The 20,322-nt window shown below is 42.7% G+C and overlaps 1 protein-coding gene across 1 annotated transcript in view; it reads right to left on the bottom strand.

The window, feature by feature from the left end:
- The window catches only part of VWA3B (von Willebrand factor A domain containing 3B), a 271,732-nt gene that overhangs the window by 180,844 nt on the left and 70,566 nt on the right, over positions 1-20,322 (bottom strand). The window contains 1 exon segment of the mRNA XM_066267787.1: positions 8,208-8,333. Coding sequence (XP_066123884.1) covers positions 8,208-8,333 — 126 coding nt within the window.

The raw sequence follows: 20,322 nt of genomic DNA, 5'->3' as shown, positions 1-20,322 counted from the left end.
CTGCTGTTGCTGCCTAGGGCGTTTTAGTATGGGCATTGCCATTGCTTGCCCACTGGGGCTGTTGCTGTGGTTTCCGCCTCTCCTTTAAGGGAGTGGCTGTGATCACGTGCTTGGGTGTACAAGCCTTGGTGGCCTTGGCCTTGCCCGCCCCTATGGGTGGCATTTTGCTTGGCCCTGAGGGCAGTGGTGAGCACCTTTGCTCAGCTGCAGGTCTCTGCCTGTTTCCAGGCTTTCGCCCCGCCATTGCAGGAGGAGCCCGCTCGTGGGACAGCTGCAAGCCTTGGCTCCACAGGCCTGGTGGGACTGCGTGCCCATGCTTATTAGTGGGTCTCTGCCTGTTCTGGGCTTTTGGCTCCACCCCTGCAGGAGGAGCCGGCTCCCAAGTCAGGCCACAAACCTCGGTTCCGTGGGCGAGGCAAGGCTGTGTTCCTGAGCCCTTGCTCAAGGGCCTGTCTCCCCCCCTTCCGTGGTTCCCGCCCTTCTTCCGCAGGCTGGATTGCAGGCGGCCTGCAGTTCGGCTTGACCACTTTTTTACGCACCCTCCTCCCCAGCTGGGCAAGACTGAGCTCACACCTGGGCCCAGTGGTCGCCAGCCAGCTTCTGCCCTTACCGACAGAACTTCCACCCCCGCCGCCCACCCTCTGATGAGCCCTCAGCCGTGTGGGGTGTGGGCTCTGCAGCTCAGACCCTAAGACTCACTACTGTAGTCCTGAAAGCTCCCTCCTTCTAAGCGACTCTGCTCTGAGTGCCAGGAGAGTTTGTTTGGCTGGTGTCCTGCTTCCCTTTGCTGTATTGCTGTTTCCAGGGAAATATTCACTTCAGATTTGGGGAGTGACTCATCCCAGGGGTTAGGGTGGCTGTTTCCCAAAATGTTTCTCCCTGTGCCTCTTAGATTACACTCTCTTCCTGCTACTCTGGTCCTCTCCTCTCTCCCTGTCTCCCAGAACCCTGGGTGAGTAGTTGTGAGAGAGGTGTTCTGCGCAGTCCCTTTAAGAAGAATCCTGGGTCTGAGAAATCAGTCTCTTTCTCACAAACAGTATCCTGACTTGTTTCCAGCTAAATACTGTCCATATGCCTCTTCTAGGCTCTGGGGCTGTGGGCTGGGGCTTTGTTCCTGGGATTCAGGACCCTCCCCTCTCTGCTAAACTCACTTCCCGCCATGTGAGTCTCTCCCCTCTGCCATTTGCTCTGGGGAGCTGGGCAGCCCTCTCCACATTTCCGCTTTTCCTACCAGTCTCAGTGTGGTTTTTTCAGTGTTCCTTGGTTGAAGAGTCCTCTTAGTTTAGTCCAAAGTTGGTTTTTCCAGATGATAGTTCTTAAAATTAGTTTATAATCCACTTTGGTCTGGGAGGTGAAAGTTGGTATGTCCACCTACTCCAGCACCATCTTGTATACCTCTAGTCTTATCTGTTCTTTGTTCTCTTTTTTCCAGGAAGCTTTTTGAATTGAGTATTTTCAATTTCATTTTATCTCTTTGGTTGGCTTGTTTTGTCAGTTAGTAGTTATATTAGGTTTATGATATACATCTTTAATATATCATGGTCTAATTTCAATTAGTATAATACTACTTTATGCAAAGTACAGGAGACTCACAAGAGCATATTTCTATTTTTCTCCTTCTGGATATATATATATATATATATATATATATATTTAAGTTCAGTGGTTTATTGTTGCTTTTCATTGTGGTTAAATATACAGAACCTAAAATTAACCATTTTTAGAAGTGTAATTCAGTGGCATAAATACATGCACATTGGTGTGGACTGTCTCTATAAGTTTGAATGTAAATTTACCTCCTACAAGTGAAATCATACAATATTTGTCATTTTGTGTCTGGTTTATTTCACTTAGCATACCATCTTCAAGGTTTATTCATGTCTTAGTGTGTGTCAGAATTTCCTTCCTTTTAAAGCTGAATAATATTCTGTTGTACATATATAAATATATACACATTTTGTTTATCCAGTCAATTGTCAGTGAATATATGGGGTTGTTTATTTTTAGAATTTATAAACAATGCTGCTCTTCCTTTCTGAGCTATTATTGTCATACATTTTACTTATACATCTGTTATAGACATATTACTTTTGTTTAAACAGAAAATTGTATTAAAGATATCGACATAGGAAAAAATCACATATTTATCCATGTAGCTATTTCTGGTATTCTTTTTTTTCTTAAAGATTTTATATATTTATTTATTTATTACAGAGTCAGAGAGAGGGATAGATAAGGACAGACAGATAGGAATGGAGAGAGATGAGAAGCATCAATCATCAGTTTTTTATTGCGACACCTTAGTTGTTCATTGATTTCTTTCTCATATGTGCCTTGACCATGGGCTTTCAGCAGACCAAGTAACTCCTTGCTCAAGCTAGTGATCTTGGGTCCAAGCTGGTGAGCTTTTGCTCAAACCAGATGAGCCCACGCTCAAGCTGGCAGCCTTGGGGTCTCGAATCTGGGTCCTCCGCATCCCAGTCTGATGCTTTATCCACTGCACCACCGCCTGGTCAGGCATATTTCTGGTGTTCTTTATTACTTTGTGTAGATCCAGATTTCCATTTATTTTTTTCATATAAAAGTATCATTCTCCTCCTGCCTAGGAGATTTCCTCTAACATTTCCTGCAGTATAGATGTGCCGATAATAAATTCAGCTTTTGAATGTCTTAAGAAGTCTTTATTTTTGCCTTTGTTTTTGAAATATATTTTCATGGAATGTAGAATTCTATATTGAAAATTTAAAGTATTTAATAAAAAATAAAATGTTGCCCACTGTCTTTTCACCTGCAACAAGAAGTCCGCTGTCATGTTTATCTTTGTTTCTTTGTACAAAGGTACCTTTTTAAATTTGGTTGCTTTTAAGATTTCCTTTCTAATACCAGTTTTGAACAAACTGATTATATATCCCTTGGTAAAGTTTCCTTCATTTTCCTGTACTTGTCATTTATGAAACTTCTTGGATTTCTGGGTTATAATTTTCATCAAATTTGGAAATCTTTCAATCTTTATTCCTTCAAATAGTTTCCTGTTGCCTGTTTTTTCTTCTTCTTGGAAATGCCATATATATATATATTTGGCTGCTTGTCATTGTCCCACAGCTCACTGATGCTCTGTTTGTCATCGTTTGTTTATTATTTGTTTGTTTACTGGGACTTCAAGTTCACTCATCTTTTTTTTCCCCTGCAATGATTAACTGTCATTTATCCCATTCAGCATGTTTTTATCTAAAATATTTTCTTCCCTAAAACTTTCATCTCTAAAACTTCAACATGTATCTTTTTAAATATCTCCTGCCTCTACTTAACTTTTTGAACATATGGAATACAGTAGTAATAATTGTTTGAATGTCCTTTTCTGCCAATTCTAATGTCTTTGTCAGTTCCCAGTCAGTTTGATTGATTTATTATTCAGGGAACATTCCCTGATTCTTTTCATGCCTAGTAATCTTTGGTTGGTCACCAATCATTGAGAAATTTACCTTGACAGGTACTAGATGTCTCTGTATTCTTATAAATCTTTGTGAGCTTTGTTTGTAATGCAGTTAAATTACCTGTATTATTTCCTTTTATGTCTTGCCTTTATGATTTCTTAGAAGGCCCCATAGCTCAGTTTAAAGGCTAGTCAGTCCTGATTACTGAAGCAATGCTTTCCCAAATAGTCTCCCCATTGCCCCACAGTTACACATTTTTCCAGTTGGGCTGTTGATAACAGGTTGTGTGCAAACTCCAAACCCATTCTTTCTAATTCTTTCCAATGAATCTTTCCCAGCCTCAGGCAGTTTCCTCATATAAATGAGTCGATCAGTACTGAGTCAAATTCTCAAGGAGGGGGCGCTCTCTGTAGATTTCCAGAGTTCTCTTTCTGTGCATTTCTCCCCTCTCTGGTACTTTGTCCTGTGAAATCTAGATGTCTTGGTCTCTTAGGACTCTTCACTCTGGCTACCAAACAAAGAAGTTTCCTGTGTTCCACCTATGAGCCTTCTTCCTATACCATGTTCTGGATAGACTCTCAAAACCTTAAGCTAGGACAATCATAAGGAGTTCACCTGGATTTTCCTGTATCTCAAAGATCACTGGCCTTCTTTGCTTGGTGTCCAATGTCTTTAAAACCTGTTGCTTCATATAATTTTGTCAGTTTTTTGTCCCAGGAAATACTCATGTCCTGTTCTTGATAATCAAAAGAGGTCAAAATTACCAGTGGTCAGGCCCTGGTCAGTTGCTCAGTGGTAGAGAATCAGCCTGGCGTGTGGAAGTCTCAGGTTTGATTCCCAGCCAGGGCACATAGGAAAGTACCCATCTGCTTCTCCACCCTTCCCCCTTTCCTCTCTATCTTTCTCTTCCCTCCAGCAGTCAAAGCTCCATTGGAGCAAAAGTTGGCCCGGAAGCTGAGGATGGTTCCATGGCCTTTGCCTCAGGCACTAGAATGACTCTGGTTGCAACAGAACAACAGCCCAGATGGGCAGAGCATCACCCACTGGTGGGCATGCCAGGTAGATCCTGGTTGGGCACATTTGAGAGTCTATCTCTCTCCCTCCCTGCTTTTCACTTCAAAAAAATAAAAATACAAAAAAAAAAAATAATCAATGGTCAGAGTGTCTGGCTTTACCATCTTCTTATCCCTGGCATCAGGCTGATGAGTCATCTCTGCCAGAAACTGCTCTCCTGCTCCCATAGTCATGGTGCCAGCTGTTCCCAGTGTGCACAGCCCAGGGGGCATATATGTGCTGCCATACCCAAGAAGAGATTTTTTTTATCTAACCCACATGAAGCTTACATATGCATGGCAGCCCACATAATCTCCATCTTGACCCCTCGACTCTCCCGATGACTACTCTATCTCCTCTGGCCTACAAACTTGGGGAATGGCCACTGCCTTCACATGAAGCAAACACAGGGTTTTGGGCTGACATAGCCTTTGCTTCAATAACACTGGGTTATAATTGGCAACAGGAGCTGGTCAGACACTCTACAAGTGGCCTCTAGAACTAAAGCAAGGTTACGAAAGCTTCACTGGGTATCCAACAGTGGAAAGGTCCTGACCAAATATTCTTTTTTAAATAGCAGTAGCACATTTGAAACATCTTTTGAAAAAAATTTTAAAACTTTTTAAAAATTTATTCATTGATTTTTCTATAGAAGAGAGAGAAAGAGAGAGAGAGAGGAGGAGCGGGAAGCACCACCTCATAGAAACTGCTTCCCATATGGGCCCTGACCAGGCAAGTCCAGGGTTTTGAACCAGTGACCTCAACATTCCAAGTCAACACTTTATCCACTGTGCCACCACAGGTCAGGCACATCTTTTGAAAATTTATGCTTGGGGTTATTTTGGTGCTTAATGTCTGATATGTGTGTGTATGGGCATGTGTGTGTACATGTATTAGATGGAAAGAAGGGAATGATTATATAGCTTTCTATCAATTATGATGCTAATAGCTCTTCTGTTTCCTTTAGGAATAACATCTAAAACCATTTTGTTAACCCTCAAGACTAGCTACCTCAAGCTTAAATACTCTTTGTATTAGAATGCTTTAGCTATCACAGCAAAATACCATGGACTAGGGGGCTTAACCAACAGAAATTCATTTTCTCACAGTTATGGAGGCTGGAAGTTCAAATCAAGGTGCCCACAAGGTTGGTTTCTGATGGAGCATCTGTACCTGGCTTATAGACAGCTACCGTCTCTCTGTGACCTCACACAGCTTTTTCTCTGTGCACATGTGGAGAGAGAGGTCTCGGCTTCTCTTCCTCTTCTTATAAGAGCACCAGTTCTAACAGATTAGGACCCCACACTTATGACTTCATTTAACCTTATTTACCTCCTTAGGGGCCCCACCTCCAAATAGTCACAATGTGGTTGGTGGATTAAGACTTCAACATATGAATGTGAGGGAGACAATTTAGTCCACAGCACTCCCCCAAACGAATACCTTAGCAGCAAAATCAGCATTCTCTACCTCGCATGGATATTTACTCAGGATGAGAGAGGACTGTCTGGGTTCTTAACTTCAAGTCCACACCAAGTAGGCTGTCCCTACAAGTGAGCAGCCCCTCCAAATGAGCCTGATTAGGTTCATTATTAGGAACCCCAGAGAGCTGGTCCTGACAAAGCAAGTGCAGCTGCTGCTTCCCAGGCCCAAGTTCAGACACCCAGTAACAGGAAAAAGTCAGTCTCCAGGAATTTGTCATGTTGCACAGGACATCCAGCTCACCCAGGCCTTCAGCCTCTTCCCTTCTCCGCACATGTGCCATATCCCTGCCTGCCACAGAAGCCTGGCCTCTTTGCTCTCCTCCCACACTGATACTCTGTAATGCAGGCAGGGTACCAGGAGATAGTACAGCCAAGCAGAGGTTCCCTAAATATGTTACATGTTAGGGTATCCTGGGGAGCTTTCAAAAAACCAAAATTTCCAGATTGTATCCCACATGGATTAGATCAGAGTGTCTGGGGTTAGGGCCAGACTCAGTATTTTTAAAGATGAACTGGGTGTGAACTCTGACTTTACCTCTTTTAGCTGTCTGGCCTTGGATAACCTTGAGGGTTACTTAATCCTTAATGAAAATAATAGTAGAATCTATCTGATAAGATTGTGGGAAGAATCAAATGAGTTAATATTTATGAAGAACCCAGTACCTGACATGCAAGGTATATGCTATAAATATTAACTGCTAATATCACCTTCGTAAATCACTGTTGTCATTTAGGGTAAGGGTTAGGGTTATGGTTAGGGAAATCTTTTACTAACTCAAGCACTCAGGCAGGAGAGTCAGTATACTAACTCTCTTAACTATGAAAGGGGAAAGAATGAGCTCACATTTACTAAGTACTTGCTTGGTGCAAAGCAGGCATTTTTTTACTTAATCTTAACTATAATCCCTCGAGACTGACATTATTATAATCATTTTACAGAAGAATAAACTAAAACTTACATAAGATTAACTCAGGGCCCTGGCTGGTTGGCTCAATGATAAAGCATTGGCCTGGCATGTGGAAGTCTGGGGTTCAATTCCCAGTCAGAGCAAACAGAAAAAGCAATCATCTGCTTTGCCACCCTTCCTCCTGCCTCTCCTCTTTCTTTCTTTCTTTCTTTCTTTCTTTCTTTCTTTCTTTCTTTCTTTCTTTCTTTCTTTCTTTCTTTCTCTTTCTTTCTTTTTTTCTTTCTTTCTTTCTTTCTTTTTCTTCTTTCTTTCTTTCTTTCTTTTTCTTCTTTCTTTCTTTCTTTCTTTCTTTCTTTCTTTCTTTCTTTCTTCCCTTTCTCTCTCTCTCTTTTCCTCCCACAGCCATGGCTAGAATGGTTCGAGCAAGTTGGCCCCGGGCACTGAGGATGGTTTCATGGCTTTGCTTCAGGTGCTAAAATAGCTTGGTTGCTGAGCAACAAAGCAGCAGCCTCAGATGGGCAGAGCATTGCCTGGTATGGGGCTTGCCAGATGGATCCCAGTCAGGACACATGCGGGAGGCTGTCTCTCTGCCTCCCCACCTCTCATTTTAAAAGAGAGAGAGAGAGAGATTAACTCAGGTTAATCTAGGGATGGAGATGAAATTTACAACCAGGTTTTTCTCATTAAAAAACTCAGGCTTCTCTGAATCCTCTTCTCAACCAGATTGTGATTTTGGACTTCTTGTTTGTCTTTGCATTGTTCAATTTTAGCAAAAATCCTTCTAAGTCAGTTTAGCCAGAATCCCCTCAACATCCCCAGGTGCATGGGTCACTGTGGCCTGTCTACGGCAAGAATCCTGTTGGGTTAGTTTAGGCAGAAGTTCCCCTGATCCCTGATGTTTCCTCTCAGTAGTTTTCTATCCACTAAACCACCTCCACACTACTCCTTGGCTATAAATCCTCACTTGTCCATGCTGTGTTTATAACTGAGCCCAGTTTGTATCATCTCTTTACCTCATTGCTATAGTTCCTGAATAGAATGTTTTTACTACTTTAACTAATGTCCAGCTCATGTTTTTCATTAACAATCTTCATATGCACATACACACATGTATGCATGCTGACATATGTGCACATATTGCACATAAACACACACACATGCACACATGCACATGAACACACATCCACACTGCACACACACACACAGCTCCAGATGCTCTCCTCAGGTTGGACTAAGGAGCACTCCTTGGTAAAGAACTTGGAAACAGCCCATCCCCAATCAGTAGCAGTTATGACTCTGCCACAGTAGCAACCACAAGCAGCACCCACCATGGTCTGTGGTAGTCACATCAGACTTGGAAGGCTCGGTCACCAGCCTCTGGATCTGGTCCAGTGTGCTGCAGGCTTCCTCCATCTCCCTCCAAATGAGAAACACATCCTCTCGAACCCCGGCTCCTGGGAGGGAAACACAGCATGAGAAGGTGGCTGTGGCTGACCCAAGGACTCTGGTAGTGCTGGCAGAGCTGCCATACCCCAGCCAGTTTTCTAGAACATTTCTGAACATCAAATTCCATGTTCTCTAAACTCTGAGAAGCAGAACTGAAATCTTATGGAAGTGCTGTCCTCCCAAGAAAGCATAAATGCAGACTCTGGGATACAATAAATCTTTATAAAGTAAATATTGGTAGCAGCCAGAATATTAAGATGAATTATTGATAATACTCAAACATAATAAAGAGTACAAATATTCAGTCTGACCAGGCAGTGGCACAGTGGATAGAGCATCGAACTGGGATGCAGAGGACCCGGATTCGAAATCCCAAGGTCACCGGCTTGAGCGCGGGCTCACCAGCTTGACCTCAAAGGTTGCTGGCTGCTGGCTGGCTTGAGCAAGGGGTCACTGGCTCAGCTGAAGCCCCCTGTTCAAGGCACATAGGAGAAAGCAATCAATGAACAACTAAGGTAGTGCAACAAAGAATTGATGTTTCTCATCTCTCACCCTTCCTATCTGTCCCTTCTCTGTCTCTCTCGCTTAAAAAAAAAAGAGTACAAATATTTAAAAGCATCTAATAAAATACCAGGGTGAATGCACTGGAGAAGGAAAATTTAACTTTTATGAAAGTGACCTTTGTTTTTTTATTTAGCTGTGACTGCCTACTTCTTTGAAAGCATCTTAACAAGTCTTCATTTTCCACGGATGTCATCATGAGTCTTTGCTTCCTTTTCTGGACCCCTGCTATTTCAATTTAGGGCCTGGCTGGACTGTATGAGTTTATTTTTAATGATATGACTCATTTATGTCACTCTCACAATCAGCAAATCAAAGTTCATCACGGTAAGACATCCAAGGCAGGGACAGAGCTCTGCCCTCACCTAGGTCCAGGTTCTAACACATTAGTACTTTCTGGAGGTTGAGTAGGGTGTAAAAGAGGGAAAGATTTATGTGTGACTATAAAAGGCAACAGGACTGTATCAATGTCAATATCCTAGTGGTGAAATTACCCTATAGTTTTGCAAGATGCTACTATGGGGGAAACTGGATAAAGGGCACATGGGTATCTTTATATCATTTCTTACAGCTGTAGATTAACCTGCAATGACCTCTACACCTCTGTGCTGTGGGCACATTGCCAGAGGTGCTCCAAGGGGCCAATGAGTAGGAGATGCCACCCACACATTTGCAGTGGCATCTGTGGGCCCAACCACCAGCCTCACACTACTCAAGGCACCATGTGGGCTACAGGAGAGTCCTTGCTCTAGGGCTGCTTTTAATATAGTTGTATAGATAAAAATTTAGCTGTTTCATTCTCTAGTTTTAAAAACCCCGTTCCAATAAAGAAAGTTAGATTAAAAACCACACAATAAACAATAACTCTATTTCATAAACTGTATACAGTTGGCTCAAAGAACACTGATGAGGTTATCATTGAAGTAAGCTGGGTCCAAATTCTGTAAAGATAAGTACTTTTTGGGATACTTGCTATGTGCTCAGCATTATGCTTAGACCTTTCTAAATATTTTCTCATTTTTTTTCACCACAACTCTACAGGCAAATACTATTCTTGTCTCCATTTTACAGCTATGTAAACTGAGGCAGAGTGAGTTTTCGCAGGTCACACTGTCAATGAGTGGCAGAGCAGAGAGAGTCAAACCCAGGTTGGTGTGACTACACCAACTCAGCCACCATGACTAGTTCCCCTGAGAAAGTGGTGAATGGTTATCAGGGGGCCTGCAGCCCCTCCTGCAGCTGCTGATGTGACCCCACTTAGCAAGCCTGTCTATGTAACAGTCCACAGACACCTGAGATCACACAGCCACAGAGAATGAGAGACCATAGTCAGATCTATAGGCCACCCCAGGAGAATCGTCCACTAGGGCAAAGGGCTGGCCTTAAGCCACCAAGACAGACTGGGGCAGACCAGGGCTGATGCCTCTGACTTAAGAAGTAGTCAAGAAGGGCAAGGCAGAAGTAAAGGGACACTGGAGCTCTGCCCCTCCCAAAATTGGCCATCACAAGTGAGTTGTATTAATAGCTGTGCTTGTAAAGAAGTAGGTGTCAGCCCTGGCAAAGATGGATAGCCACCATGGTTTTGCACATCAACAGTCCCAGGAGTGACACGTGAATATACCCAGCACCATGCTGGGACTCCAAAAATATTGCAGACTGCTGCCAAAATGCAAACTGTAAGCCCACACACAGGCCTTCCTCCCACTGTGAAACAAACCTGACTGCCAGCTGTTTGCTCCCACATGGGCATGTTGAGTAGCAGGGTTCTCGCTTACAAAGTTTCAAATGGGTTAAAGCTTTCCATTAATATCTTACGAGGGAGTGACTACAGGTCAGCATCCAAGGGAAAATGTCCAAGGAAATACAGCTGGCTGTTGATCTAGGGACAGGAGGTGTGCATTAGGGGCACAGTGACCTGAGACATGCTCCTCTGAGCAAGTTGTGATGAGGATTATCACACATGGACCAGCCATTGTAATTAGGCAGCTACGGAGTCTTGCACACAGGATCAGGACAAAGGACAACTCAAAACTATCCATTTAACTAGTTTTGTTTAAAAACCAAACCAAATCATCTAGTGGACAAGAAAAACCACAGGGCAGTAATAAGCATAACTCAGAATACTATCAGAGGATTCAATTCAAGTTACTTCACAGGCAGCGTGGAGGGCTGCCATTTTTATCAGGGCCACTTCTCAGGGGCTTAGCTAGGATATGGGACAGCTGCAGCCCAGGCAGATGGCCCCATTGGACACAGAAGAGGAAGGAGGACAAGGCACAGGAAAGCTTGGTGTTCAGAGAGCTCTGTGAACTTGAGATTCTCCAGGCTCAAGCAGGGAGGAGATAAAACAGAGTGAAGCCTTACAGACCTTGGCCATTGGGGGCATCAGCCAGCCAGGCTCTCAGTGCACAGAAGCAGGATACAGTTCCCGACAGAGACATCTGGGCATTCTCCAACTTTCTCCAACTTTCTCCAACCCAATGAGCCCTCCAGACATCCCCACATGGCTGAAGGCTCACCGAACTCTGCCATCAGCTGGCAGAAGTCACATTAAGCTGCTGTTCTTTATTTGCTCCCATTTGCTTCATTTCTCAGACTAATTTTACAAGTGACACAAGATTCAGGTCAGAAATGTTTAATGTTTCAGAGGAAGGGCCCTGAGTACCTGCCACAAACACCACTGCCCTGTAAAATCTTCCATGATTCACCTGCAGGATAAAGGCCACTTGTCAGAGTTCAATTCCTTAAGGTATTCAATTGGCAAATATTTGCTGAGCACCTACTATGTGTTGGAAGCACACTGCCAGTGCCAGGGTATAGCAGTGAACGGGGCCCTGCTCCCTGAGCGGGCAACTGAGTTCAGGGTTCAAGGACCCACATTACTCTCTCTAATACTCTGACACTGTGGACCCAGTCTGAACCCCATCCTGCCAAGCCTCTGGGGCTCCTTTCCTCGCGCTGCCCTCCCTGCCAGGGGGCTTAGAGCCCTCTAGGGCATTCACCTAGCCTGACCCTTCATTCAAGGCCCCGTCTTGATTCCACCATCAATCTTGGGCCAGCCACCCCCAGAAACAGGGGTCTGCCTCCTGCTCTCCTCAGCTCCTGGGGAATGCCACAGCCATAGCCCCTGTTCTCCATCCTCCACTGCCAGGCACACTTTCGGGCCACGCCAGCAGATGGGTGGCAGTATATGCAGTTCCTGGTTTCCCATCATTCTGAGCTCCAGTTCAAAGACCACAGAGAATCATCAATGTGGTGAATTAGTATACACAAGACCTCCAATCCAGTCTAGTTTAAGTCAACCCTTCACAAATGCAGTGTTATTCTTTTTAGTAGGGAGCTGTTTCCAATACAGCTCACCACTCGGCAGTGTATCCGTGGCCACCCGCTGTTGAGGCTGTGGTCTACTGCTCCCCTGTGGGGTAAGTGTGCAGGCCTGGGCTGCTGCTTGTGTTGGCACAGGCTGATGTTGCCACTGGAGTGTAATCATCTTGGGTGTGGGGACAGTGACAGTGTTTTTCTTTCTTTGCATCCTCCTTTCTTTGCACTTAGCAAAGGATCCAGTGTTTTTTGGTAAGAATTCTTGCCCTTCCTTGTTTTTCTTATTCCTAATTAAAAAGAAACAATTATCAAGCACCTAAACATTCTTTCCTGCCTCCTCATTACAGCCCCAGTATTGCAAGAAGCTATTCTGAGTGATATGGAACAGACTCCTGTCATCTGAGTACATAGCTATGCTGTGGGCATTCCAAACATTAACGATGACATGCCCCAAAGCAGTAAGTCACTTCCTTTTAGATCTTCTCCACACAGACAGGCAAGGCTTCCCTAAATATTTGAAATATCATTCCAAGGACAGGGGAAAGGCAATTAGAAAAGGAGCTAGCTATGGCGCTAGTTCAAGGATAACACTAAGGAACAAAATTTTTGTTGCATCCACAAAAACACTTATTCTTACCTAATTCGAGTGTGCTGATCTCAAATCTGACATTAATTTTTCTCTGTAAGACACGGTTTTTTTTTTGCAATTTAAGATTTTAGGTTTTCATCTTATTGCAAATTTTTCAACATTTAGTTTAACATAATGAAGTAGAATGTCTTCTTGGGCATTATCTTTGTGAAAATATAATAATTTATATAATGCAGTAAATACACTAAAAGATATGGTTGCATCAGAATTTGTCTACAATTTCAAAATAGAACATATTAAAACACTTATTTTAATCATAAAATTTGTGCAAAACTTATTTAAATATTATTCAGAAAAAAAATTTGTGTTTGTAGCTCTTGCGTTTGTGTACTTGTTGAGGACAATCTCATTTGATGCTCCAGCAGTAGTCTGCTCATCACTAACAGCTCCAAGATTTTTGGGAAACTTATCAAGGTGACTGTTCAGGAAGTGAATCTTAATGCTCATGTTACATTCAATGTTGCGGAAAGCAACATCATCCCTTGAACCAGAAGTTCATAGTTTTCTGCTTTTTTGTTGTCAAGGAAGTTCTTTGTAACTACCACAAAAGACTGTCATGCTGCCTTCTCCTCCTTATTCATCTTCCTGGCAAATTCTTTGTCATGTATGAGGGTTTGAATTTGAGGTCCATCGAATACACCGGCTTTTATCTTCTCAAAAGACAAGGCAGGAAAAGCAGAAATAATATGTTGAAAGCATTCACTTTCTCTATTCAAAGCCTGAACAAACTGTTCATTAAGCCAAGTTTGATGTGAAGTGGGGGAAAAATGATCCTGTCTCAATTAACTACAGGTTCATTCACAATATTTTTTATCCCTGCTTCCAGAGCTTCACATTTCGGCCACTCCTTCTGTGTCCAGTGTTTCTCTTGAGCTCGGCTGTCCCACAAACACAGAAAGCAAGGATACTTCCTGAAACCTCTCTGTTTTCCTAGCAGGAAATTTACCATTTTAAGATCCACACAAATGATCCAGTTACGCTCCTTATACTTCAGAAAGTCAAGGACAATTTTTATGTCATTATAATCTTCTCGCAGATGAGTTGAATAACCAATTGGAATCGTTGAAAATAGGCAATATATGCACGTGTCACAAATGATGAAATATTGCGCCTTTGACGTGGAAGTGTGTAACAGCCACATATATAACAGAAGGTGTCAGGACTATTCTTACATTTACGCCTACTCAAAGAAGCCATGATTCAATCTTAAAACAAAATAAGAGGGTGTTTTTATCAGATAATAATTTTTTACATTTAAAAACAACTACAATTATGTAAAAGTGATGTTTGTAAAACATTAATTGCCTTATGGTTATGTTCAATCCAAGAATCGTTTGCCCTTTAACTTCAATTTAAAAACCAATGCATGCCATTAACTGTAATAAAAAGAAATTAAAATTGCATAAAAACTAGAGCATGCACCAAAAAACAGATTTCAGATTTGGAATCAGCTATGCAGAAATATATAGAAACAGTTCTAAAATCTCATGCAACAGAAAATGAAAAAAAATTGTTACCCAGTGTAATTGATGTAGCCCTTGGCGAGGGCAGTCCAGAAATAAAACCCTTTCAGAGGCCTTGAATCCAGTCCTATTGTGGCCCATTTGCCTGTGGCCCTTTCCCCACTGCCTAGGGCTCCTGGATGAAGAACTGCCCGGTTGGGAGAGACCTCACTGTCTGCCTGAGTGCCAAGCTGCTATTGAGTCATGAGCTCTGAGAGAGCCACATATATAACCACAAATGGCAGTATTTTCAGGGAAGAGCAGCACATAATTCTATTTTCAGAAAGCAATCTATAACATTTTAATTTTTTTTAATTTTACTGATTTTACAGAGAAAGAGAGGGAGAAAGAGAGAGAAACTGCTGTCCCACTTATTTATGCACTCATTAGTTGATTCTTATGCATGCCCTGACCGGGGATTTGAACCTGCAACGTTGGTGTATCAGGATGACACTTTAATCGACTGAGCTACCCAGTTGGGGCAATATGTAACATTTTAAAACTATTTTAAAACTGCGAAGTGATTAAAATTCTTAGAGACTTAAACTTATAACATGGGTCTGGTGAAAGGGGCCTTTTATTTTTATATCCACAAAGGGACTGAAAGTGGTGAAATCTGTAGTGTTTGTTGTAATGGAAAAGTCCCCAGTTACTTGTGCTAAATTATATTAGGTGTTTAGTTGTCAAGAGGCCACTGAATCCCTGCTGGCTTGATCCAGCCCCACGGCCTTAGCCACTGCTGAGTGTGGAGCTGCCCTCAGTCTCACCCCATGGCCTTAACCACTGATTAAAGCAATTAGAGTCATTTTGCCATCTGGATAAATGTCTCACATCTTCTTGGGAGCAATAAATATATATGTTTCACAGAGCCATAATGTCTTTAAAGCAATTTTAAATATCAAGTATGGGCAACTCTCAGTAGCTGGGTGTGGTACCAGCTCCTGGGGCCTGTCCTCCAGGTAGAACACCGTGATGTGCAAAAAGACTCAGTCTCATTGTTTAGCATTCCCACAGGGGAACCCAAATATGCACCACTCACCCTTCCATGGCAAAGAGCAAGTGTGCCATCAGACTCAGAAGAAGCATGGCCTGGCTCAGGAGCTGCTAGGCAAGCAGGCCATAAAAACACAGCCATGAACATAGAGAAGCAATAGCTAAAGAAAAAAATGCCAAAATACCTGTAAAGCCAGTAGCCACGGCCACTATCACAGCCGCCTGGCCCATACAGGTTCACATTAGATTCAGACAGACGGTAATGAAACAATGAAGCCAAGAACTGGTGGGCCATTAGCTTTAATCCTAGCTTGTACCCAGTGGGCAAGAAATACACACAGTGGGAAAACACTTCCCTTTCCATTCAGGGCTCCCAAAGCCACTGACTTATCCAAGTTTTCCCAGGATCAAAGGTTTGTCCTCACCAGCCTTATTCACCTCTGTTCCCATCTCCTTCTCTCTGCACAAACTCTGCACAAACTGGCTTCTCCTTCAGCACTATGCCATCTTGGCTGCTTCTCCTCTCCTCCACGTGGCCTTTCTCTGCTCTCCTGTCAGCATGGGCTCCTCCTAGAACGTAATGACTCTTCCCCCGGAACAACATGATCTCTCTTCCTTTAAAAACCTTTTGGCGTGAAAGCCCTCCCCCAAAACATATTAACATAATCATGCTCATGCCAAGCAAGAAGAGCAACTAATATTATCACCTGGGCAACGGGCTTCTAAGTGGGCAGCACCATCTTTAACAAAGTGAGCATAATATATTTTATGTGCCCAACAATACCCATGAATATAGCTTAGTTGAATTATTCTTTTCTTTTAAAAGTAAGTAATATCATTTAAAAGATACCTCAAAGGGTACGTGTTTTAATGAAATGGTAAATTCAGGAAAATTTTATGAGCTTTATAGAGCAAATTTATTAAAACTGTTTTTCAGCTTTTTCATCACAAAATGGCTTGGGCTTCTTTTGCTTCTAAGGGACCTACAGTGCACAAAACAAATGCAAGCTGGTCACCCCACTGCTCCTTGAGCCCTATCAGCCAGCTCAAAATCAGTGCAGAAAGAGCAATGCTAGGACTATTGTTTTGAGGGAGAAAGCCCATGCTAGCATCTTCACAGCCATCTGTCTTCAATAGAAGCCTATTTTTGTGAAAATGGGTCATGTGGGCTACTGGCGACTGGGTCTCACTCACATAGTGGAGTCTATTCCCAGCTCTGCAAGGATATTCAGGAATGAGCAAGTTTTGGGAGACTAATTATTTTCTTCAAACTCACAAGAGACTGACTTAGAAACCAGGAAGCCAATTATTTAAAAATATCCCCTTCTCAACAGGACACCTTCTTGGAGCACCTTCATTCACTCATTTATTCCACACGACTTGATGTAAACACCTATCATATCTGGGTCACTAGAAACAGTATTGTTGTAATGTAACCAGCAAGTTCCCCAAAGACACCAAGTCCAGATGAATTTTTGAGTTTATTGCCGATGACTACAGGGGGTTAAGACAAGCCCAGATCCTGCAGCCCCCCTACAGTTCAGAGGCCCCTTTTCATAGACCCAATTACACTGTGGCTGGGCTTGGGAAGAGGGGGAGCATGGCACAAAAGTCATTAACCTCATTAACAAGCTCATTGAATTTTACTGCCTTGTTACAACATTTATTTATAGTATCTATCAAAAGGAGAACATTGCTACACCCTAAAGGCTTTTAAGGAAAGAGAAGTAAAGGGATTCTCAGATAAATTCTATCTTCCTTGCTCTGTGGTTAAATTATGACTTATCTGACCCAGTTGCCCTTGCAAGTCCTTCGTCCTGCATCCTCTCCTCCTTCCTTTCTCCACAGAAAGGAGGGGGTGAGAGGTCTTACTTTTCCGCTTTAAAATGGTTTTGCTAATGCTAAGTTTTACAGTTTCTTGGCACCTCATCACAGTATGAACAGGAAACAGTTCCAGCTCTTAAGAGGCTCTCGCTCCATTTTGATCCTCCCAGAGCATGGTCCTCAGAATCCTTGTCAGAACCTCACAATCAGCTTATAAGAATGCAGTCATAAGCCCCACCCTCAGATGCAGAAAATTAAAAACTTTCTAGTGATTCTTTTGCAACAAAATTTTGTGACGCTTTAGTCTAATAGAAAACGCAGGCATGTAAACAAATTGTTTCTATCTAAAACATTCTTGGGGAAAAAATAAAGTTCATTGATTTCTAGGAGCAATATCCCAATACCCGAGGCCTTGTTTCTTCCGTAAGGAGAAGCTTCCCAAAGAAGTCAGAGCTCTTTTTCCCCTTTAAAACATCAAAGTCCTTGACATACAACCTTCCAGATGTCCATGTTGGGCCATGCTCACTGATCTGGCACATAGCATTCTACTATTTCTTAGAGCACTGTTCATTTTAGATGCATTTTATAATGGTTGCTTGCTGCTGAGCATAAAGAAGGAGAAAGGGGGAGACTAAAATTTACCATGTATGAGCCAACATGTTGGGCACTTAAATATATTAACTCATTCACTCTCATGATAACCATACAAGTAGGGATATCTCCTCCATTTTACAGATAAGCAAATTTTGGTCGAGAGAAATGAAGAAACTTGCCCAAGTCCACACAACTAATAAGTGCCAAAGTCAGGATCCAACCTCAGATTTGTCTGCTTCCAAAGCCCTGATACTCTTCCCACACTGTGTATCCTCCCAAGTTACCATGATGCGGGATCTATGTCAGCAAACCTCATGTTGGTATAATCCTGAGATGTAGTGGTTGTTTACAGTTTCCTTTGAGGAGTTTATAGCCTCGTCTTTTGCTGGGATGGAAACCACCCAGTCTAATTCTGATACATAACTGGTGATGGTTGCTGAGCTATATCCCCGAGGTATTGCCTAGTGTGACATTCTGGTGAGTAACAGCACATGCCTGCTGGTTTAGCTGTGACTTGCTTGCTGCTGGACTAGTATTACTCAGAGAACTCCCAAGTGTTGGGTCTCACTATCTGCATTTTGTCTCCCTTGTCAAACTGTGACTTCCTTGGATAGAACTATGCATATCTGTTTTTGTAACCACTCTTCCTGGTAGGCCCCCAACTCTGGGCAGATACTTCCAAATAGGCTGTCCCAGAGCAGAGCTCCTGACAGAGACAGGCTCCTCTTTCATCCTTGTCTCCTCAGAACTCTGCACACCACTCAACTTTCAAACAGCAAACATGGACTGGATCTCTCACCCTGAAATCAGAGCCAGTGTTTTCAAAGGTTACCATAAATCTTCTCTATTTCTTTTTCCTAAGCTCTCAATTTAGTTTCTAAAAGGTTTTGGAGGGATATTTCTATGCCTCATGTTTTGGGAGGTGACACAGGATGCATCACTTGATTATTTCACCATGATGCTAATAGATTATATTGGTGATGGAAGAACTGGACTGGGTTCACCCCATCACTTCCCAGTGTCAGGAAAGGGTTACAGTGAGTAGGGATAGAGGGGTTGGGTGGAGGGGGTTACTGGTGATAGGCTGGACTACAGCCAGGAGCTGAGAATAAATCTAGGAGCCCAGGATACACACCCACTGTCAGGGAAGGAACACAAGGTTCCCTGCCCTTAACAGGGCTTTCTCTCTGGCTGGGGAAAGTAGACCTTCACACATATCAGGTGAAGGTGTGCACTAAGGGGAGAAGAGGTACAGGGGAACAGTTCTTAAGTTCTAAACTGGGATCCTGGAGTTACAGAAAGAAGGTGCAACTTTCCAATCATCAAGTAGAAGCACAATTGACATTTCAAGAGTTTTCTGAATAGGAACCTTGTCTTATTCCTTTTGAAACACCTCCTCAACCCTAGTGAGACGCTAAAGCTCACAGATGGAGTTCAATAAATGCTTGTTAACTAAGCAGACGGCTATCTCATAGCAGCAAAGAGAAATTCAAAGCAATCCACTGTTAGAAGGAGCAGGACGTTGGAGATAATTAAAGTCTCTATGCCTTGTCAACTGTAAAGTGGGATGATTTTGGAAGTGCAGCACTCCAGCTCCATCCACTGAATTAAACTGAGTTCTAGGGAGAAGAAAGATGACCTGAGAAACCCTCCTGCTCTCAGCAAGCTAGAAACAGGCACCCATCAGTGCCTCTAAATTAAATTAGAGATTAGAGCAAAGCAGCAATGCCCATGCCAAGTGATGGGCCAGTAAACTTTTAATATCTAATTACAGATCACAAGTGTCTTCCAAAAGCATAACTTGATTATTTTTTCTCTTTAAGCATAACAGCCCAACAGATGTTAAAGACAATAAAATCTGGTTTTATTTTATTTAGCTGCTGTAGTTCATGTATTTTTTTGTTCCACCAACACAAAAGAAGTGCAGTTTCCAAAGCTAGAATCACTACATTTTTATAGCTATACTATTCTTAGAATTAATAACAATAGTGGAATAGAGCAGGTTTTCTACTACCATTCTGCCAGGAAAACTGGACAAAAACAAAGATACTCTCAGAAAACCTCCTTTTTCCTAATACCTGATACTCCTTTTTACTTACTCATTGCTAAGTCTTTCTCTTGTCCCATGAGCACACAGAACCTTATTTGCCAGCTCTACTCAATTAGCAGGGGCTGGCCAGCATGCTGTACTGGGAGGGGCTGAGGCCAACACAGGCTCAGTGGGAAGGGGTGATGATGAATTAATTAGTGATGGCCGAATGGGTGGCTGGGCCTAGAAGTAAAAGCAGCCTGCTCCACAACCTGAACTTCTGGAACCAGGAGAGTGTTCTGAACTACTAGTTCTGTTGGCTGTAGGAAATAGAAATAGTTATCAAACACCTCCCTAAAAATAGAAGTCCAGGACCAGATGGCCACACTAGTGAATTCTACCAAACATTCAAAGAAGACTTGGTATCCTTCTCAGAGTCTTCCAAAAAATAGAAGAAGCAATACTTCTGAACACATTTTATGAGGCCAACATAACCCTCATACCAAAATCTGGCAAGGACAAAA

Source organism: Saccopteryx bilineata, chromosome 3 (assembly GCF_036850765.1).
Source record: "Saccopteryx bilineata isolate mSacBil1 chromosome 3, mSacBil1_pri_phased_curated, whole genome shotgun sequence".
NCBI lineage: Eukaryota > Metazoa > Chordata > Mammalia > Chiroptera > Emballonuridae > Saccopteryx > Saccopteryx bilineata.
This window is presented reverse-complemented; position numbering and strand designations above follow the sequence as displayed.